Source organism: Typha angustifolia, chromosome 5 (assembly GCF_048772165.1).
Source record: "Typha angustifolia cultivar Huaian chromosome 5, ASM4877216v1, whole genome shotgun sequence".
Taxonomy (NCBI): domain Eukaryota; kingdom Viridiplantae; phylum Streptophyta; class Magnoliopsida; order Poales; family Typhaceae; genus Typha; species Typha angustifolia.
The window spans coordinates 5,890,330-5,908,319 of NC_133243.1; the positions used below are offsets into that span (position 1 = coordinate 5,890,330).

Genomic DNA, 17,990 nt, shown 5'->3' on the forward strand with positions numbered 1-17,990 from the left:
ATATTGAAAAAAAAAGACTATTATTCTTTATCCTTTCGAAATGCCAACTGATAATTTTTAGGCATTTTTTTAAGAATTTCTTTAGGTTCCTAAGAATTTTAATTTTTAATTCACGCAAAAGGCATTTTAGCATATGACAATAAGGGTTAATTAAATAAAATCTTAAAAAAAGAGTCTCTATTTTATTGTCCCCAATATATATAGATTGTTGGGGCCACATTTTGAAGTTTGATATATATTCTCGGTCTTTTATCAAATGCATCATTTTGCAATTCTTTTAAGTTATCCTTTGAGATTTGGTGTAGGCTGATCGATAATTTGTAAGTTAGATTCGAAAACAGCATTAGATGTACGCTAACCCGTCGATCACACATATCTAATTGTTTCGATTATACTCGCTCAAAATCTATATTATGTATTGTCTTCTAGGCACGAACATAGATATTAGATAAACGCAATCAATACGGTGATGTGTCGATACAAACTTGGATTGGCAGCTTATATATAAAAAGTAACCATACACGTAACCTCAGCTCGTTTAAACTCGGCTCGTTTACACTCTCCACAGCTTGCCACTTGTCTCTCCCATCTCCAACTCATCTAGCACACAAGCACGACACGGTAGGAGTTCAATGGCAAGACGTGATGCCCTAAAAGGCCCAAACATACCAAAGTTGCATGGCCTCATCCCCTCCCATTTTAATGTCTCAAAGAGCTGTCAACCTCAACCTCATCCTCACCCTCGCTAAAGCAAGTGAATGCAGCAACAAAATCATGAGACATATATACATATTTATGTCATGTGTATATCATGGGAAGTATGCATGCATGGTTGTCTCCCACCATTGACCATACCAACCCCTTTTCTAGATCGATCTCTTTACTTTTATTTTTGATGCATGAGTTGATGTGTCAAAGAGCAGACGACGTACGTACCTCTGGATGAATTAAAACACCTCACATGCATGCATCTTTCATATATCCATGTTACGTACTGTCGTATCCTTTGTGTATACGTAAAGATCCGCAATTGGTGGATCGATATCTACAGCTCATCGCCATTAAAACTCAAGGAGGAATTAAGTGCAATCATGCATGCATGAGTGATCATGGATGCGGCGCACATAGATTGTTGCTAAGGCTCTTAGCATATGTATGTATATTGGTCTGTCTCCATTAATCACTAGACGACCAGAGTTAGATTATAATTAATAGGCATATATTGTACAACATGTTAGGGATTCTAGAAGAAAGTTATGTCGTTGACTTAGACACGCCCAGCTCCCACCCGTGCCCTGCTCGACTCGACTCGGGCTCGAACTATCAGTAGGCGGTATAGGTCAACCCTTTGCCTAGAAGCCCTACCTGAAAGTCTGGTTCGGAAGCTCGTCCGTTTCAGCCCGACCGTTCGGCTTGTAATTAAGCCTGTTCATATTGCTATAGTGAAAACTAACCGGATTTTGGTACTCTCTACTATTTTATATTTTTTTTAAAATTCAACTCTGCCATCGGTGATCGGTCTAGCCCACATGTACAATACTCTGTATTATTTAAGTTATTATTTTTTTCTAAAAAAGAAAGGAATAGAAATATTTTTTTATAAAAAAACTAATGGTAAAAAAATCTAAAAATAGCTTAAAAAGTTATAAAAATTTGCGGGCGAAGCCCGGCTCGGTCAGCTCACTCTCTCACTGACCGACAGACAGTAACGGAATAGATTATTCTAGCCCTGCCCAAATCTGGCCTACGCCAAACCACTCACTGGCGGGCTTGCGAACACAATGGCCAGCCCGATTGGCTTGACCTGAATCCGGCTCAGTCGATGATCACGTCTACTTTTCGGGATGATAAATTTTAGTAAGCTTAGAATCTTATTAATTTTTGTGGGAAAATTTTAAGTAACACCTATTATATATATATATATATACACACATAATTCTATAAATAAATATATGATCGGAGTAAAATTAATTTAACCCTCGCTACTCTCTTTTCGAGTGCCATTCATAAATTATAAGGATATAGTTATGATACGATATAAAATATATATATATATATTGGTAGATCAGCCCACGGTATTACATAAATACAAGTGGAGTTTGATTGATAAGAAGTAAATTATTATATATTCTTCTCAAAGTACAAATTAAAGCCACTTGACGTAATATTTCTGAAGGGCCAACGTTTGTCGTGCTACAACTTTGCATCTACCAACTTGTTACCACTTTGGAAGTTGGGATTATTAAAGTTAATTGTTTTTATTTTTATTTTTATTTTTTGGCATATATGTACCTCTAAAACATTCTTTATTTATCCCCCTCAATACCTATTATTTTTTTTTTTCATGGATCACTTTTAATTACTTTCTAATAACTAATTAGTTAAAACCTAAAGCATTTAATATATAGATGAAACAATAAAAATGCCCTCATTTGAGAGCAACCTATACAAAAGAAGATATTGATTAAATTTTAACTGCTGGCTAAATTTATGCTTATCTAGGTCATAACAACAGTTTTAAGAATAAGTGTTTCGAATAGTATGCATATAAATATTAATTTCTACAGGCATATCATAAATAAATAAAAAATTGAAGGGTATACATGAAGAAGAAAAATATTGAAGTAGTACAATATCTTGGTCTTTCCTTACACATATATACCCTTGTAATTATTTATTATTTATGCCTATACCTCTCTAAAATTAATATTTGCATATAATCCCTCAAAATACTTATTTTGCTTAAGAGAAAGTCGAGATATCATTCATTTAAAGACTAAAATATTACAACTAATAGATTACTATCTATATATTATAAGCCTTGTACATACAAAAAAAATAGTGGAATAGTTTTGACAAACCTAACAACTTAGGCCAAAATATCAATGTCACAATAGTGAACATATTATATTAAACCAAAAGGGTGAAAAAAAAAATACAACAATCACACATATGTCCGACACCAAAATAGGTGTTTTGATCGACTCTGTCGTAACTTTGGCGAATATGAACCAGCATTACAGCAAGTACATAATGACCTACACTGATAAGTTCAAGTAGAAAAAAAAATAAGACCGAAACAATCAAACCCTAAAAGATCAGTGCTATCATAGCAGTTCCTGTAGGACATGCAGCGAAGTGGAGGAGGATGACGATAGAGCATTAAAAGCAAAAGAGAAAGGATGAAGCAAACAAAAGAGAAAATATGAGCAATGCGGATTAATGAGGAAGACAGGAGACAAATCCAATAGCGAGAGAATAGTGAGAATAAAAGCGGCTGATATCGTATATGTTATATATAAATGAAATGATTAAGTAGAGCATACTCAGAATACAAAAGATAATAGGGTTTACCCCTCTGGCCCACAGTCTTGCACCATGCACCTGAGTGTTAGGCCATTTGCTGTTACCTAAAAGATGACAACCAACCAAATGCTTTTCTCACACTGTCTGCCTATTCTGCCTACAACTCTTTACAACTGTATTCTACTCACTAGCATTTTATGATGCTTGCCAATTATCACCATATGAAAGACTAGGGGGTTGAAAAGAGTTGATGGATCTTTTATTATAAATTTTATGCTGTGGTTTGATTCCATTTTTAACTTAACTTCCATCTAATCTCTGTGTGGTTTGACAGTAGGAGGTAAACTGTAATTTATTCTCAACATATGTATATTTAAGCTAATATGAATGTCCATATACTATATAAATCATAGACATTTATATAAGTCTGCTGCTTAAGTCTTAAGATGATGCTGTTACCACATCCAAGCTCTTATTATGGCCACTCTAATCACCAACTAATCCAACCATCAAGGCTGTCATCAACCGTCCTTTCTTTCAAAGTCTCTTAATTGTTTATCATATGCTTCATTAGTCGCAACAAATCCACCGAAAAATGCCAGGAACTGAGTTTCTTGGACTTTCTTGTGTCCAAATCTTCTATGTCTCACTTACTTAATGCCTTCCTAATCCTTTATATTTAATTAGCCGACTCTTATCCCCCATGATTGGTGAATATTTATAATATGTGTATGTTTGATTTGATAAAGTAATCTCCAGCTACTCTCATCTAATAGAAAATTATTCTTTATGGTTCCAAAATGAACGGCTGGTTTGGGAGGTTGAAGGGAATCTTGTAGGACTTCTCATGTCCAAGAAATAATATTAAAAAAATAGAATTTAAGATTAATATCTAGGAAATGCAAAGATATGCTTTTAATTAATGATTCATTATTCTTTTCTTCCTTATATTTGCATGTTTATGGATCCTTTTAAATTTCATATTTCTGGTTGGATATTCTTTAGGTCACTTTATATCAATTATAGTTGGTAATTCAATAGACAAAAGACATCAATATTCTTAACTCAATTGAATATATATATATAAACTACAAATTTAAGATGCCTTTTGGCTTTTGTCATGAAAAGAGAATTTCTCATTTGGTTTCTTTTGTGATCTCATATCAGTCCAAGTGATGTGTTTCTAGACGAGAAAGAGGACACATTAAGCTTACCATGAACTAAGTATATATAAGATTAAGTAATACTAACCACTGCTGGTTAATTAATCTAAGTAAGAAGTATCTTATTCTTGGCAATATTAAAATAGGTGCTAATATATGTATAGGTTCAAGACCTTGTAACTTCCATGCACATGTCTATCACTTTCAGTATCCCATAGTTTTTATGAGAGACAAATTAGGTACTAATATATATATATACATATAAATATATACCATGAAACTTATATCCCTTGTTGGTTGGTATATAGTCTATTGTACATGTTATGAGAAAGAGCTTAGCTATGAGAAGATGCATCAAAGTTTCCATGCAATGTTACAAGGAGACCTAAGGGAAAAGAGTGGAGATTAATTTGGACACAAGAAAGTGACTCAAAAGAATGGGAATTGAAATGAATGGTACTTATTATATTGACCTAATGCTACTTTTTTTGAGCTAACTTACTAGTATATTCCCTTGAATAATTAGAATAGCAAAATTCCATCGTCCGCATTTAAGATATATATTCAAACAAACGAATATAAAATTGAAGGAATTAAGACAGAAATGTTGCTCTTCGGTCAAAGAAAAATTACGCCTTATTTGGTTTGAGACTAAGTCCTGAACTCAATTAGTTAGTCTTATTTCTTAGTCTTGATTTGAGTATCTTAAACTAGTTTAAGGTAATTTGATGTTTGATTTTGAACTAGTTTAAAAGTGCATTTATTATTTATAATGTAATATGAAAAAGTAAAAAATTATTAACTTTAGTGAGAAATGTATGAGATATAATTTTAATGGACAAAATTACTCTTCTCATGTAACGATGGTAGTCAGTATTATAATTTATGAATAATATGTGGTGTCTATAATAACCATTTGCTGGCTTAAATATAATTTATAAATTATTTACAAGCTTATATAAAATAAAGTATTCTCGGTGAAAAATTTAGTAACTTTCTAGTATACAAAGATTCCTATATCAAAAATATCCTTAGAAGTTAGATCTATCTATAGAGAATCTTTGGTGTTCTTCTTCCTCCCTCCCTCTCCCATGCTGGCTAAGATAACTGGACTTTGGTATTCGCAGCTCCTCGTTTCAAGTGATGGAAGTCAAGTTGAGGCATCCCACTTAATTAGGTATCTTTGCTCATAGAGGTAGGCATCAATTGGCCTCCAATAGGATGGTCACCAAGCTATACATTTCTCTCCCAAATTTCTTAAATCCAATTAGGCAAATAGGGTTTGGTTTGGTTTGATCCGATTTCAACTTATTCTTATATATTTTAATTAAAGATGAGAAATATACTTTAATTTTCATGTATAATTTTATCATTTTTACAGTTAATTTTGGATGAAAATTTAGTTCGTTAAATTTGAAGTATAAGAGTGTAAATTAAAATTAGGGCGAAATAGAGAGAAGAGCAGTTAACCTCTCTGTTAGCTAATTAGGCCAACCACTTTCAAGAAAAGAGTAACAATAATTATCCTCTCAAAGTATCATATAAGTTTACTAGTCCTAAATTTAAACAATAAAAAAATAGTATAAATATGTGTTGTTTTATTAATTCTAGAATACCAACCACTTAATACTAACTTTGTAATGCTCCATTATTTTATATCTTAAAATAAAATACCAAAATATAACTAGAATTATTCTTTAATTTCCAAAATATCATCACTTTTCATTTTTCCTAGAAAAAAATTTACTTCTAACTTAATCAAACTAATAAGAGTAAAAAATAATGCTAGAAATTATATTGTACTCCAACAACTCCTAAATTTAGTTTACCCACTTATTGTTATATTCAAATTAAAAATATTTTTTTATTATATTTTAGTCTAAACTAGAAGGGAGTGAAGTAATATAAATAAAGATTACAGAAGGTGAAGTAAAATTTTAATTTTAATCATAGAAATAAATAATAATTGTCCCAAAATAATAGTATCATCTTCTCTCCATTTCAGCAGCCTTAACTATTATAGATTTCATAACCCAAATTGTAATAGAAAATAAATCACCTGTGGCACCCCTCGTAATTACCATCAACTCCAAGGCCTCATTCCTCTCCCCTCCCCCTCCTCCCAATTCCAACTGGAACCCACTCTCTCCAACCCCTCTTTATATAAACTCCAACCTCCTCTCCTCTCTTCCTCACAACTCCACAACTTCTCTCTCTCTCTCTCTCTAGATCCAGTTACTGCCGGTCATCCTACAATGGCGAAGAGCGTGACCGGAAAGCTCAACAAGATCAAATGCATGCTGAAGCGGTGGAACTCCTCCAGCCACATCGCCCGCGAGGACACGTGGAGCTCGCCGGCGGCGGGGTCGTCGTCGTCGTTCCACGGGGACGAGGTCCCCGCGGGGCTCCATCCCGTCTACGTCGGCAAGTCCCGGCGCCGGTACCTCGTCAGCTCCGACCTCGTCGGCCACCCCCTCTTCCGCAACCTCGTCGAGCGCTGCGGCGGCGCCGCCGCCGGAGACGACGGAGCCACGGTGGTCGGATGCGAAGTGGTTCTCTTCGAGCACCTGCTCTGGATGCTGGAGAACGCCGACCCGATGCCGGAGTCGGCGGACGAGCTGGTCGACTTCTACGCTTGCTAATGGAGGAGGAGGTCCAGGAGGAGAAGCGGTAAGGTTACCGTCCAGAGGAACAGACTCGCGCGAGTAGGGTGCTTTTTGAAAAATTTTAATTTGTTTACGTGAATGTGAAATTAGCAGGTAGTTTTGTGTAAAATTATTAGGAAACAAATAATGACGTGAGGATTATTAATTAACCCCCCCTCCCTCCTCTTCTAAATTCTAATACGTGAAACGTGGAGTTAGTAATTTAATCGCTTGGTTTTCTAATCCTCTTGTAAGGTGTATGGAAAGCATATGTACATTTGAATCCAAAAAGATTAGTGATTTATTTCCAAATTATAAATGGCTTTTAATTAGAATAAAATAAAATAAAAAAATTGCGTTTAATTATATGTCATATTGATGCAGAATGATGTTGATTTCTACACTGTTTGTATACATGATTATATCTAAAATCGAATTTAAGGAGGACTATAAAATTAGAGCGATTGCAATTACAACGGTCAAACCAACCTCAATCCTTCTGGGCAATTTTAAAGAATCTAAAAGGAACAGGTTGATATGCAAATAGATTATTACGATCAGGATGCTCTTCACATGCAGTACAAAATTAATAAACTTAGGGGTACGCAGAATGAGATAGAAAAGATTTGAATAAGACTTTCTAATTAATCCACCAAACGCTAATTGCCTACTAATAAGATATATATATATATATATATATAGATTATTATATGTGTATATAATTGAAAGATTGAGATTGAGACAGTGTAAACCAGTTGGGTTGCAATATCTTTGTCAACCAGCTAAATAGGAGCAATTTGTTAGGGCCATGCATGGAGGATGTAATGGTGTGACTCTTAGCTGGTGAGAACCTGGCTGGCTGTCCTTCATGTCTCATTTCTCCGGCGTGATATTTAAAGCAATCTTTTTCTCCCCTATTTTTCCTTTTGCAACTTGGCCCAATAATTATTTTCTTTTATGGCCAATTTTGGTTGTTGCCTTTTTCTTTTTTTTTTCTTTTTTTGCAATAGTTTGTACATTGCATTCTTCTCCACCTAATGATTGGCTACAATTTTATTCCAACCTCTTTCTTTATATATATATATATAAATCATATCCGATATTTTACATATTTTTAAATTCGCATCCTGCCTTTAAGAATTTTATAATCCGACTCCTTCTTTTTTTATAATTCTTATTTAACACTTTGGATTAACTTAAAATAAACTAAAAAAGTAATATTTTGTTATAATATATAAAATAATTTATAAATATCTAAATTATTCCTATTTTCTTTGTTCTCTTTTTCATTTCTCAATGAAGAGGAAAAAGAGTAGTAGTGGCAGCAACAGCGATAACGATAATTGAGGAAGTAGGTGGAGAAGATAATAGATAGATATAGAAAACGAGAGGAAATGGTAAGGATATTTTAATAATTTGATAAGTTAGTCAAAATAACGTCAGGGTGTTAAATCCTCAAAGATGATATGTAAATCATAAAATTGATAAAATATAGAGTTAGAAAATATATATACATACGTATATTTATTTATATTTGAGGGACACTTGATCTCGTGAAATAATGCATGGGCCATGGGAGGAGAGAGTTGCAAGGAGAATAATATGTCCTTGATGTACTTGCAAGATTATAAAAAAATTCAAATTGCGTTATATATGTTTAAATATTTAGGGCTAATTATTTCGGAGAATCAACTGCTGTATGTATGTGTATTCTATAAATTAGGTTGATTAGAAAATATGTCTCTCTTGCAAAAGAAACTTATTAGGTTACTAAATTACAATTTGAAAATTTCTCCACCCCTTTACTGTAGAATTCTGGTCATAGTTAATTTTACATCAAAATTCCAACTTCCCTTCAACCCTGCAAAGAATTTCAACCCAATGGGCCAAGTAGGGATGAGATCTTATGCTTCTTTGGTCTCAAAACTTTCTCACTTCAATATCAATAATTTTAATAATATATTGTCTTTAGCCTTATTTTTAACAGAAAAAAACTAAGGGCCACATATAACTAGACCTATAAGGGATCAAATGACACACATGAAAGCTCAAAAATACACTTTAGAATCTCTCCAAACTATAATGTGCTTGGTAAAGTGGTGGTACTAGAAAGAAAGAAAGAAAGAATAAAGAAAGAAGGAGAAGAAAGAAGAAGAAGAAGAAGAAGAAGAAGAAGAAGAAGAAGAAGAAGAAGAAGAAGAAGAAGAAGGTCTACAGCGATGGTGGCGGAAGAAGCCAGGTTTGGGCCTGGATGAATCCAGTGTGCAAGAATTGCTTCGCCTCCTCATCGTCTAGTATTCGAGTATAGTTCACGCGATTAGCAGTAGAAGATCCAGGTCCCATGCACTTGTACTCACCGTAGTAAATAGTCCTGCAAATATTCATTCAAGAACTCATAATGGACATTATCTAATTTACATCATCTCATCAAACTAAGTACATGCCAGTGGTTAAATAGATTCATACTGTATGAGAGTTCTTCAGTTCACATCCCAGCAGTATCAATATTTAATGTGATAATATTAAGCTCTCACTTCTCACTTCTCCCTTTTAAACAATAAAGTAAGTACATGCATGCCATTTCCATCCATAGTACCAAATTCTATTAACTTTAGTGCGCTATAAAATACACATCCCAAGTACTGGAATGCTCTCATGCATGTAGATAAGTTATGATCTATTTGGGTTCTATTAACATAAAAATTAATTTAAATTTGAAATAATTTGAGTGGCAATTATGTAGAAAAAGGCCTTAATAAAACATACTCCAAAATAAAGGAGAAAAAAAAACTTTATATGGAAATCAAGGGCTCTAATAAATTGCTACAGTAGCTAACTAGTCTAATCCTAGAGGCCATGACATTAGTTCATGTGTTCAATCCCCAATATTTAGTGAATTTTCCGTTGAAATGTTATATAAGCATTGATTTGAGTCTGATTTTGTTGTCCAATCTATATATCAAGATTGGAAGAGCTAGCCTCTTTGTCTAGTCCATGACATAAAAAGATAAGTATTGATTTATACCTATCCCGATTCGAAAAACCCCAGTCGTTCCATCCTTTAGGATCAACGATACTACTCATATACGTATACGCATAGATGACCCTCGCACTCGGCCTCCAAGCTCGACCTAAGTACATAGCTCCCGTTCCTGTGATCCTACACTGGACAAAGGAGAAGCCACTGTCTTCTGAGCTCCTTGTTCTTCCTTGTGCTGTGATAGCTGCAATGCCATCTGCAACTGAACGTAGCTCACACGACTGCAATCATTCAATTCAAACAATGCTATTAATATTTAGTCGCATTATATTGATTGATTTTTATTCTAACTGCATCTAAGAGAGAGAGGAGATGGAGTTGCATTATGTTAATTTAACAAATGAAAAGATACATATACTTTTAACTCTGAGGAGTATATATAACTAAGATTCAGAGTATTTCTATATTTTTTATTTTACAATTAATTTTATGGAATCTCAACAGTTTGTGATGGTTGATGGATATCCATATGGCGATGCAAAAGGTATATATGCAACTAACATATGAAGAAGAAGAGAGAGAATACCTTGTACATGGATTTGCCATTGCCAAAGATAAAATCTATTGAGCCTTGGATGAAGCAATTCTTGAAGAAATGCCTGCCTTGATCATCACAGAGAGTGTCTTGGTACCCATAAAACTTGCAATTGTAGAATGCTGCCTTGTCCCCTGAGATTCTCATGGCTATTGCTTGAGCTCCTTCCACTCCATGCCCTGGCTTTGGAGCTGTGTTCTTCTAACACCAAAATTATATCAATATGATGTTTAACAATAGAGATGTCAGTGTTTTCTCTTACATTTATCGGCTTAAACTTTCTTAGAACTTGGCTATATATATCTATATCATGATGTTTTGCTTTAAAGATTAATACTAATCTTCTGAGTAGTGATTTCAATATAGATTAGATATTACAACAACCTCATTTGAAGTACATTATGAAGAAAAGATAAACCGAAAGGCCTCAAAAGGTAACAAGGTAGTTAAGCTCTGCATGTCAGTTCAAACCACTTCATATTATTCATTAATGAATTATGACAATTATTGAGCATTAGTATGTCTGTAGATCTTCTATATCTAATGCATAATACAACCCTAAACTGAAATAAAGGAAGGTCAACAGTCCTACCGAAAAAAGAACAGCAAACCAGATCAAAACTATTACCTCAAAGATGATATTGCATGCAACGAAGTAGTCCGACTCGACGGCGACGGTGGCGCTCAAGAACGTGGACCCGCAAGACGCCGCCGTCTCGCCGTACGAGATGGTCGGCATAGCATTCTCATCACCAACGAGTGTGACAAATGGCTTAGTTCGATCAACTGTCACCTTCTCTCGGTAAACCCCGGGACCAATCACTAGATACGTACGTCGCATGTTGCCCGGCGGTACGTCGTCGACGGCATCTCCGATCGTCGTGAAATCGCCAGTGCCATCCTTCCTCACTCTAATGATCCTGCTGCCGTTCTCGGCACCGACGAGAACTTTGTCAAAATTATATCTTCTTCTTGTTGTTGTTGTCGTTGCTTTCGAGGAGGTAGGAAGGATGGAATTGGCTAAGAAGAAGGCTACAGCGAGAGTTAACAGTGATAGCTTTGTATCCATGAAACTATAGAGAAAACGTATGCTGAGAAAGGTTTCGGAGTTAAAGAGGAGAGATGCATCTAAAAATATAAAGGAAATAAATTGGATTAGTGATCTCATTAAATTAATTTTTGAGGAAGGTAATCACCATCATCACCATCTAATAGTCCTATGGTATTCTAATTAACCGTTATGTTAGTTTTCTAAACATTGCTATGATACTTACTATATCTAGAGATACCTAGAGAGGCTAACGATATTGATTAATATGGTAATATATCCTATTTTATTTCTTTCCATTATAATTACATTTTCTGATTTGCACCCTGTATTTTCATTATTTGCAATTTAACCCAGAATTTATTTTCAATATTTCCATTATATCCTCTTGATGTCAAGTATAAGGAGTTAAATAATAAACATTGATATGGTAGAATATATACAAAATAAATGTAAAACATAATGCTTTTCTATAACAGTGAGGAGGGTGGCTGCTAACCATAAGGTTAATTATAATTATTGAGTTCATCTTGTATATTTAACTAAAGATGCCTCTTTTATTAGATAAAGTTTATTATGTTTTTTTTCACAGGGAGGAAGTTTTTAATTCAAATTATTGGGTTATATTTATGTCCACTATTATTTTAATTGTTTAAAGTCAAATCATTCAATAAGAACTATTAATTGAGCCGATCAATTTTCTAAATTATAATAATAAATTAGTCATATTTTTTTCTCTCTTAACTATCTATTTTTTTATAAAATAAAAATAATAATAAATTGATAAAAATTGAAACTCCTATTATTAGGAAAACAATCTCTAATTTTTTTATCGATTAATTTAGTCACATGCGTAAAATATCTTATATACTCTTTAATTTACTAATTTTGAATTATCTTTTTAAATGAAAAAAAATAGAATAGATAAAAGAAGAGAACAGTAAAGATTAATTATTAAGGTCATGTCATACATGTAGTTAAGATTATTCTATATATATATAAATGTATATAAATTGTTTAAAGATTATGAACACTGAAAAGAGAGAAAAAGAGAGAAGTATAGTTGAAAAGGTATTATCTCCTAAACTTGTCAATTTCCTTCTTCACACTCCAGCTCATTGGTGATGATGACCTCAGTTGACAAATATCCAAATAACAAATAAGAGCAGAAGGGAATACTGGAAGTCAAATTATAGAAGAAATCACCAGAAAAATAAGACCTTTTAAAGTTCATCACTTGGTCATACCCAATTTATTTTTAAGATCGTTTTGTATAAGGTTTTTTTGTCCTTTGTTTTTGGATCACTGGTGTTAGCTGTTGTTCCACTGGAGGAGGTCATATGGAGAATAAATATAAATCATTTAATAAGATTTAGGGTTAAATATATTTTACTTAGTATATTTTAATTAAAATCATCTCATCATATATATTAAGTAAAATAGATAAATTTTTTATCTTAAATTTTATAAAAATAAATTAGGTTTAATAAAATTTATTATATAATTAGCATAATATAAAGAGTAAATTAAAAAATTGAGATAAAATGAGAGAATTTAGCCTGCCATATAATTTTAAAATTATTTGAGCGCTCTCTATTAATTTGTATAAAAAAAATTAAAATATAGGAGGTTATTTGCAAAATGTTTACAAGTTGAGCTGTCCCCTGTTACCCGGTCCCACTTTCCCCCTCCGGCCCCCGTCGTTCGAGTCGATGCTGGGGCCCACCGAAGAACATTCTAGAGAGATGCGAAAATATCTCAGCCCGTTGCGGTTGATCTCTCCGATCCTACGGTGGAAAAGGTCCACAGCTTTCGGCGTGATAGTGGCACGCCGTAATTTCGTTCAACTTCGCGTCCTTTCTGCGAGGAGGGCTCCAGAGAAATCCGGGCGGGAACTTTCTGGAGCGACGAGAAGGTTGGCCTTCGTCTCCGCGCAATCAATTATCAATCCCGTCCGAATCATTTGGGCCCCATTAGGGTTCTTTAAAGGAAAAATGCATTTAACACCTTACCTTTAAATAATTTACAACTAAGTCCCTAAAATGTTTCACTAAAATTTATCTCCCCATGGAGCCTCGGTCCGGTAGAAAAAAACTTGGTTCCGATCTATTCTGCACCAACTTAAAAGATAAGGATGAGTACGGGATTAATAAATAAATATTTATATAGTAAAAAAGGATGGATGGACGACCTTGATCTTTAGTTCCTTAATAAAGAAATTTTCACTTAAAACTATATAAAAGAAAGGAAGTTTTAATAACTAGACTGTTTCTGGAGGCTTCCTGTAGAGTCTCTCTCTCTCTCTCTGTCTCTCTCTCTCTCTGCGCTCTGTCCAAAGTTTTGCGTGTGGGAGATGGAGTAGTACTTCCTTATAATCTTGGGTTTGGAATTCTAGCCTCCGCTTCTCTTCGGATCGGAGGTCAGGGGTCGGATTTGCTGCAATGGCCGACGGCGGAGAGAAGGGTGGCGGCGATCTCTACGCCGTCCTGGGTCTCAACAAAGAGTGCTCCGATGCGGAGTTGAGGAATGCGTATAAAAAGCTCGCCATGGTACGTGCCTTTTCTTCTCCGTAGAGGAAACTTATGGCTATTGGGTTGATGGGTCTTTCAAAAGCTTTCGGTTTCTCCCATTCTTCTGTTGGGATTTAAGCGATTTGTGGATCGAAATCGTTATTTTCCCCCTCTGTTTCTTCGATCTCTTAGCGTATCTGGGATTACTCCTCTGTTTCGATCGTTTATCCGATTGATTTATCCGGATTTCTCGACGGCAGAGATGGCATCCGGATAAGTGCTCCGCTTCCGGGAATACCCACCTCGAAGAAGCTAAGGAAAAATTCCAAGAGATCCAAGGAGCTTATTCCGGTAGATTCATCTCCCCTCTTTATTATTTAATTCACGTTAGGTTTAGGCAAAAATCCTCGTGCTTTCGTTCTTAATCATTAAACTAATCACACACAAAAAAGAAGCAAAATTTACGGGGTTTTGTGCCTGCGATTTGAACAGTACTCTCAGACTCCAACAAGAGATTCCTGTACGACGTTGGAGTCTACGACAGCGACGAAGATAATAACGTATATTAAACCCGTTTGTTTTTCTTAATTGTTATTATCATCTTAATGAATTAATTTATCCTGATTATATTTAATTTTGGGTTTAATAGGGAATGGCGGATTTCCTCGGGGAAATGGCCCAAATGATGAGCCAAACAAAGCCAAATGTAAGGATAATTATTAATTAATCCAAAAAAGTTATTTTTGTTTTAATTTAATACAGGCCCGTTTGATTGGCAGGAGAGCGCGCACGAGAGCTTTGAGGAGCTGCAGCAGCTGTTCGTGGACATGTTCCAGGCTGACCTGGACGGTGGATTTTGTGGGGCCCAGAGAAACGACGGCTCTGATCGCTTCGCGCCGCCCTCGGCGGCATCCCGGTCGCCGTCGGGCTCACCGTTTTGTAACGGGGGGAGCAAGCGGGGCAACTCGGAGATGAACTCGGGGAAGTCGAAGCTAGGCGAGTTGGATCGGAGTTCCGCCGGTTTCTGCGTCGGGGTGAGTCGCCTCTTCCTTGACCGAGTTGTTTCTCCGGTATTAATTCATTTAGTTGAGCTGGGCTAGTCAGTGGATTCTCTGCAAATCCAGTTGCAGGAATTGCTACAATTAGAGTACTTGGCAAACCATCGCTGAGTACCACCGCTGGTCTTTCCTGCAGATTCTTCTGCATAGGATCAGATCCTGCTCAATCAGTTGCTGTGGGCGGGTGGGGCCAGTGTCTGACCAACATAGTGGCTGCTGACGTGGCAGTTGTCCTGCCTTTTGTTTAGTGGCTTGTGACACGTGGGGCCACAATCAGTGGTTTTCCCTATCAGTAGCGCCGCCACGTAGGACTCGTTGGCTAGAAATATTTGGGTGTTGATGATGAACTCATCGGTGGTTTGTGACCACCGATAAAAGGCCAACTTGAACACGAGATATTTGTTTAATTTTGGATTATGCATCACATTAGGTATGAATTATATGAATTAAAAAGTAAGCAAACCTCAAATTGCCTAGTACTTTGTTTGTCTTTTGTTTTCTTTTTCTTTTCTTTCTTTTTTTTGTGATAAAATTACACTTTAACTCGTGTATTATCTTCGTATATTTTATAATTAAATACTTGATTATTTCATAGTCCACACAAAATTGCAAATGTTAATCAGCTGAATATATTTAACTAGTCCTATAGAAATATAGTATGATTTAAGAATGGTAAAGATAGTTTAATCATTTACTAACTTAATTTCGGCAGGAAATATTCCTCGCAAATGAATTGCATTGATTCTAGCATTTATATAGTCTTTTTTGAATAGAAAATCTAACACTCACTCATCGATCATCAACATAGTATATTCAAAAGGGATGATGATAAGCATTGATGTTTTTATTATAATCTGTTACTCTCTCTTATTTCCTCCATCTTTTTTATTGTTATATTTGCAGTCAAATGATTCAGGGCAGTCCTCCAAAGGAAGAGGAGGAAGTAACAACAAAAGAAGGAACGGAAGAAAGCAAAAGATATCATCAAAGCATGATGTTTCATCTCGTGATGCAGGGATCTCAGCTTAGAACCAAGTTGACTTTAATTTTTCCTTTAATTTTTTTCTTTTTAATTTAAGTAAGTTTCCAATCCTTCTTCTAACTGGTAATTATCATTTGTCGACAAATCAAATAGCGTAAGATGCTATAGAACATTTGTAAGAGAACTAGTGCTGTTAGTTTCATTTGCTTCTCCAATTCAATTGCTCCATTTGATTCAAGCAACAGATCGAGTTCATGAATGTTTTTTTCCTACACTACCATAGAGAATATATGTGTGCTTTCTCCTACCAGTGTGTGGTTTCCATGCTGTTGCTCAATTCAATCCTTTGTCTGTTTAGATAAATATTAGTTTTGTAAATTGGTGTGACACAAGAGTTTGTTATTATACCTCAAAATTAGAATTTATTGTGGCCCAATCTTATGCAGGTTGGTCCGAATATATCCAAGAATTTTAACCGCAATCACTCTTATGCTATGGCTTTTTATATTCAATTTCGAGTGTCATAAGAGCTATTAAATGCATGTAATTAGTGTGCCGGCATAGAGATTCATTTTAGTGGCTGATTTATTAGTTTGGCGTCGAATATTTTTTGTTGCAATATATATTTCACCTAAGTTGTAGGGGTTTGTTCAAAAGAGTCGTCGCCCTTACGATTCCTGTATGATGCCTTGTAGCTCTTGGATATTGTTATAGAACTCTTGCCTATCAACTTTCTCCTTTTCAAAAAGACTTTGCTATGATATTAGTCAATCATTTTATACCTTGTGACAATAAATTAATTAATTAATCAAAACTCACTTTTCCTTTTAGAAAAAAGTCATGAAAGATCCCTTTCAAGAATTTCTCACACGAATATCTTTTCATCCAAACACCATTCCTAAAATAAGAGAAACACAAAACCTAACTTCTACTACAAATGCCATCAAGCATTCCTATCAACTAATCATTTTTAATTGTTAAATCATAATCAATAGTACCAAGAAAAAAAATAATTAGTAGACACATAATAGTGTGGTAGCTTGGAGGGATAGTTGGATGGCCGACAACCACCTCCCTGTGTATGCTTTTCCACTTGTACCCATGCAACTTGGGCTCTTTGATGGAGACCAAAGGAAAGGACATGTCGGTTCTTCTCCCCCTCCCCTTCCCCCTCTCCCCTCAAGGAAAAGATTGGAAGACTGTGGAGATCCACAGAGATGCATGCATTTTATACATTTCCTGATGCAATTGATACTAATGTTTCATGGTATTGAGAAAAGCCCACCCATTTGTTTCTTTGTGCTTGATTAGTTGTAACTTTTGCCATCACAATCAACCATTATCTATCCTATATTCTATAGTTGGGTTGTGGGTAGAAATGGGACACTAATTACTTTTTCATTCACACGCAACTTGGTGACTTCAGACTTTGAATTTTAATCATCATGTGCATGAACCCAATCTTAGATTAAGTGATTTCTTTAATTAGGGCTGAGTTTTTTTTTCCTTTTTCTAATCTTTCCTTTTGACTCTCCATGATAACTCAATAAAATTAGAAGTATTTAAATGGGTCTGAATTTACTCGCCAAGATTCGTTCATTTCGATAACTTGGCTCGGTACATGGTACATGATACATGATATAAAGAGGAAAAAATAGAACGATAATTTTTTAACACAAGTTCTATACTTAGTTATATATAAT

At 34.9% G+C, this 17,990-nt stretch overlaps 3 protein-coding genes across 5 annotated transcripts; 2 read left to right on the top strand and 1 right to left on the bottom strand.

Annotated features, from left to right (window-relative positions):
* The first annotated feature begins 6,669 nt into the window (after positions 1 to 6,669).
* Positions 6,670 to 7,436, top strand: LOC140760356 (auxin-responsive protein SAUR76-like). Its single transcript, XM_073097289.1, has one exon. The coding sequence runs from the start codon at positions 6,725 to 6,727 to the stop codon at positions 7,109 to 7,111; it is 387 nt and encodes a 128-aa protein (XP_072953390.1). The 5' UTR covers positions 6,670 to 6,724; the 3' UTR covers positions 7,112 to 7,436.
* A 1,889-nt stretch (positions 7,437 to 9,325) lies between these two features.
* LOC140760430 (putative pectinesterase 63) lies at positions 9,326 to 11,758 on the bottom strand. The gene is made up of 4 exons (XM_073097365.1): positions 11,318 to 11,758; positions 10,681 to 10,887; positions 10,140 to 10,375; positions 9,326 to 9,485 (listed from the first exon to the last, which is right to left on the bottom strand). The coding sequence occupies exons 1-4, from the start codon at positions 11,756 to 11,758 to the stop codon at positions 9,326 to 9,328; spliced, it is 1,044 nt and encodes a 347-aa protein (XP_072953466.1).
* A 2,236-nt stretch (positions 11,759 to 13,994) lies between these two features.
* On the top strand, positions 13,995 to 16,527 carry LOC140760100 (uncharacterized). 3 transcript variants are annotated; one of them, XM_073096913.1, is made up of 6 exons: positions 13,998 to 14,286; positions 14,508 to 14,598; positions 14,740 to 14,807; positions 14,897 to 14,953; positions 15,027 to 15,281; positions 15,372 to 16,192. In XM_073096913.1, the coding sequence occupies exons 1-6, from the start codon at positions 14,179 to 14,181 to the stop codon at positions 15,414 to 15,416; spliced, it is 624 nt and encodes a 207-aa protein (XP_072953014.1). In that variant the 5' UTR covers positions 13,998 to 14,178; the 3' UTR covers positions 15,417 to 16,192. The 3 variants fall into 3 exon arrangements, with proteins under 3 accessions (XP_072953013.1, XP_072953014.1, XP_072953011.1); XM_073096910.1 differs by lacking the exon at positions 15,372 to 16,192 and adding an exon at positions 16,209 to 16,527 and having other exon boundaries at positions 14,003 to 14,286; XM_073096912.1 differs by lacking the exons at positions 14,740 to 14,807; positions 15,372 to 16,192 and adding an exon at positions 16,209 to 16,527 and having other exon boundaries at positions 13,995 to 14,286; positions 14,440 to 14,598.
* The last annotated feature ends 1,463 nt before the right edge of the window (positions 16,528 to 17,990 follow it).

Excerpts from the sequence above, each read along its gene's own strand:
- LOC140760356 (XM_073097289.1), top strand. The coding sequence starts at position 6,725 with ATGGCGAAGAGCGTGACCGGAAAGCTCAACAAGATCAAATGCATGCTG.
- LOC140760430 (XM_073097365.1), bottom strand. The coding sequence starts at position 11,758 with ATGGATACAAAGCTATCACTGTTAACTCTCGCTGTAGCCTTCTTCTTA. Across the intron at positions 10,888-11,317 it reads CATGCAATATCATCTTTGAG|AACACAGCTCCAAAGCCAGG; the intron begins GTAATAGTTTTG and ends TGGTGTTAGAAG. Across the intron at positions 9,486-10,139 it reads GGTTTTTCGAATCGGGATAG|GACTATTTACTACGGTGAGT; the intron begins GTATAAATCAAT and ends GAATATTTGCAG.
- LOC140760100 (XM_073096912.1), top strand. The coding sequence starts at position 14,179 with ATGGCCGACGGCGGAGAGAAGGGTGGCGGCGATCTCTACGCCGTCCTG. Across the intron at positions 14,287-14,439 it reads CGTATAAAAAGCTCGCCATG|CGTATCTGGGATTACTCCTC; the intron begins GTACGTGCCTTT and ends TCGATCTCTTAG. Across the intron at positions 14,599-14,896 it reads GATCCAAGGAGCTTATTCCG|GGAATGGCGGATTTCCTCGG; the intron begins GTAGATTCATCT and ends TGGGTTTAATAG.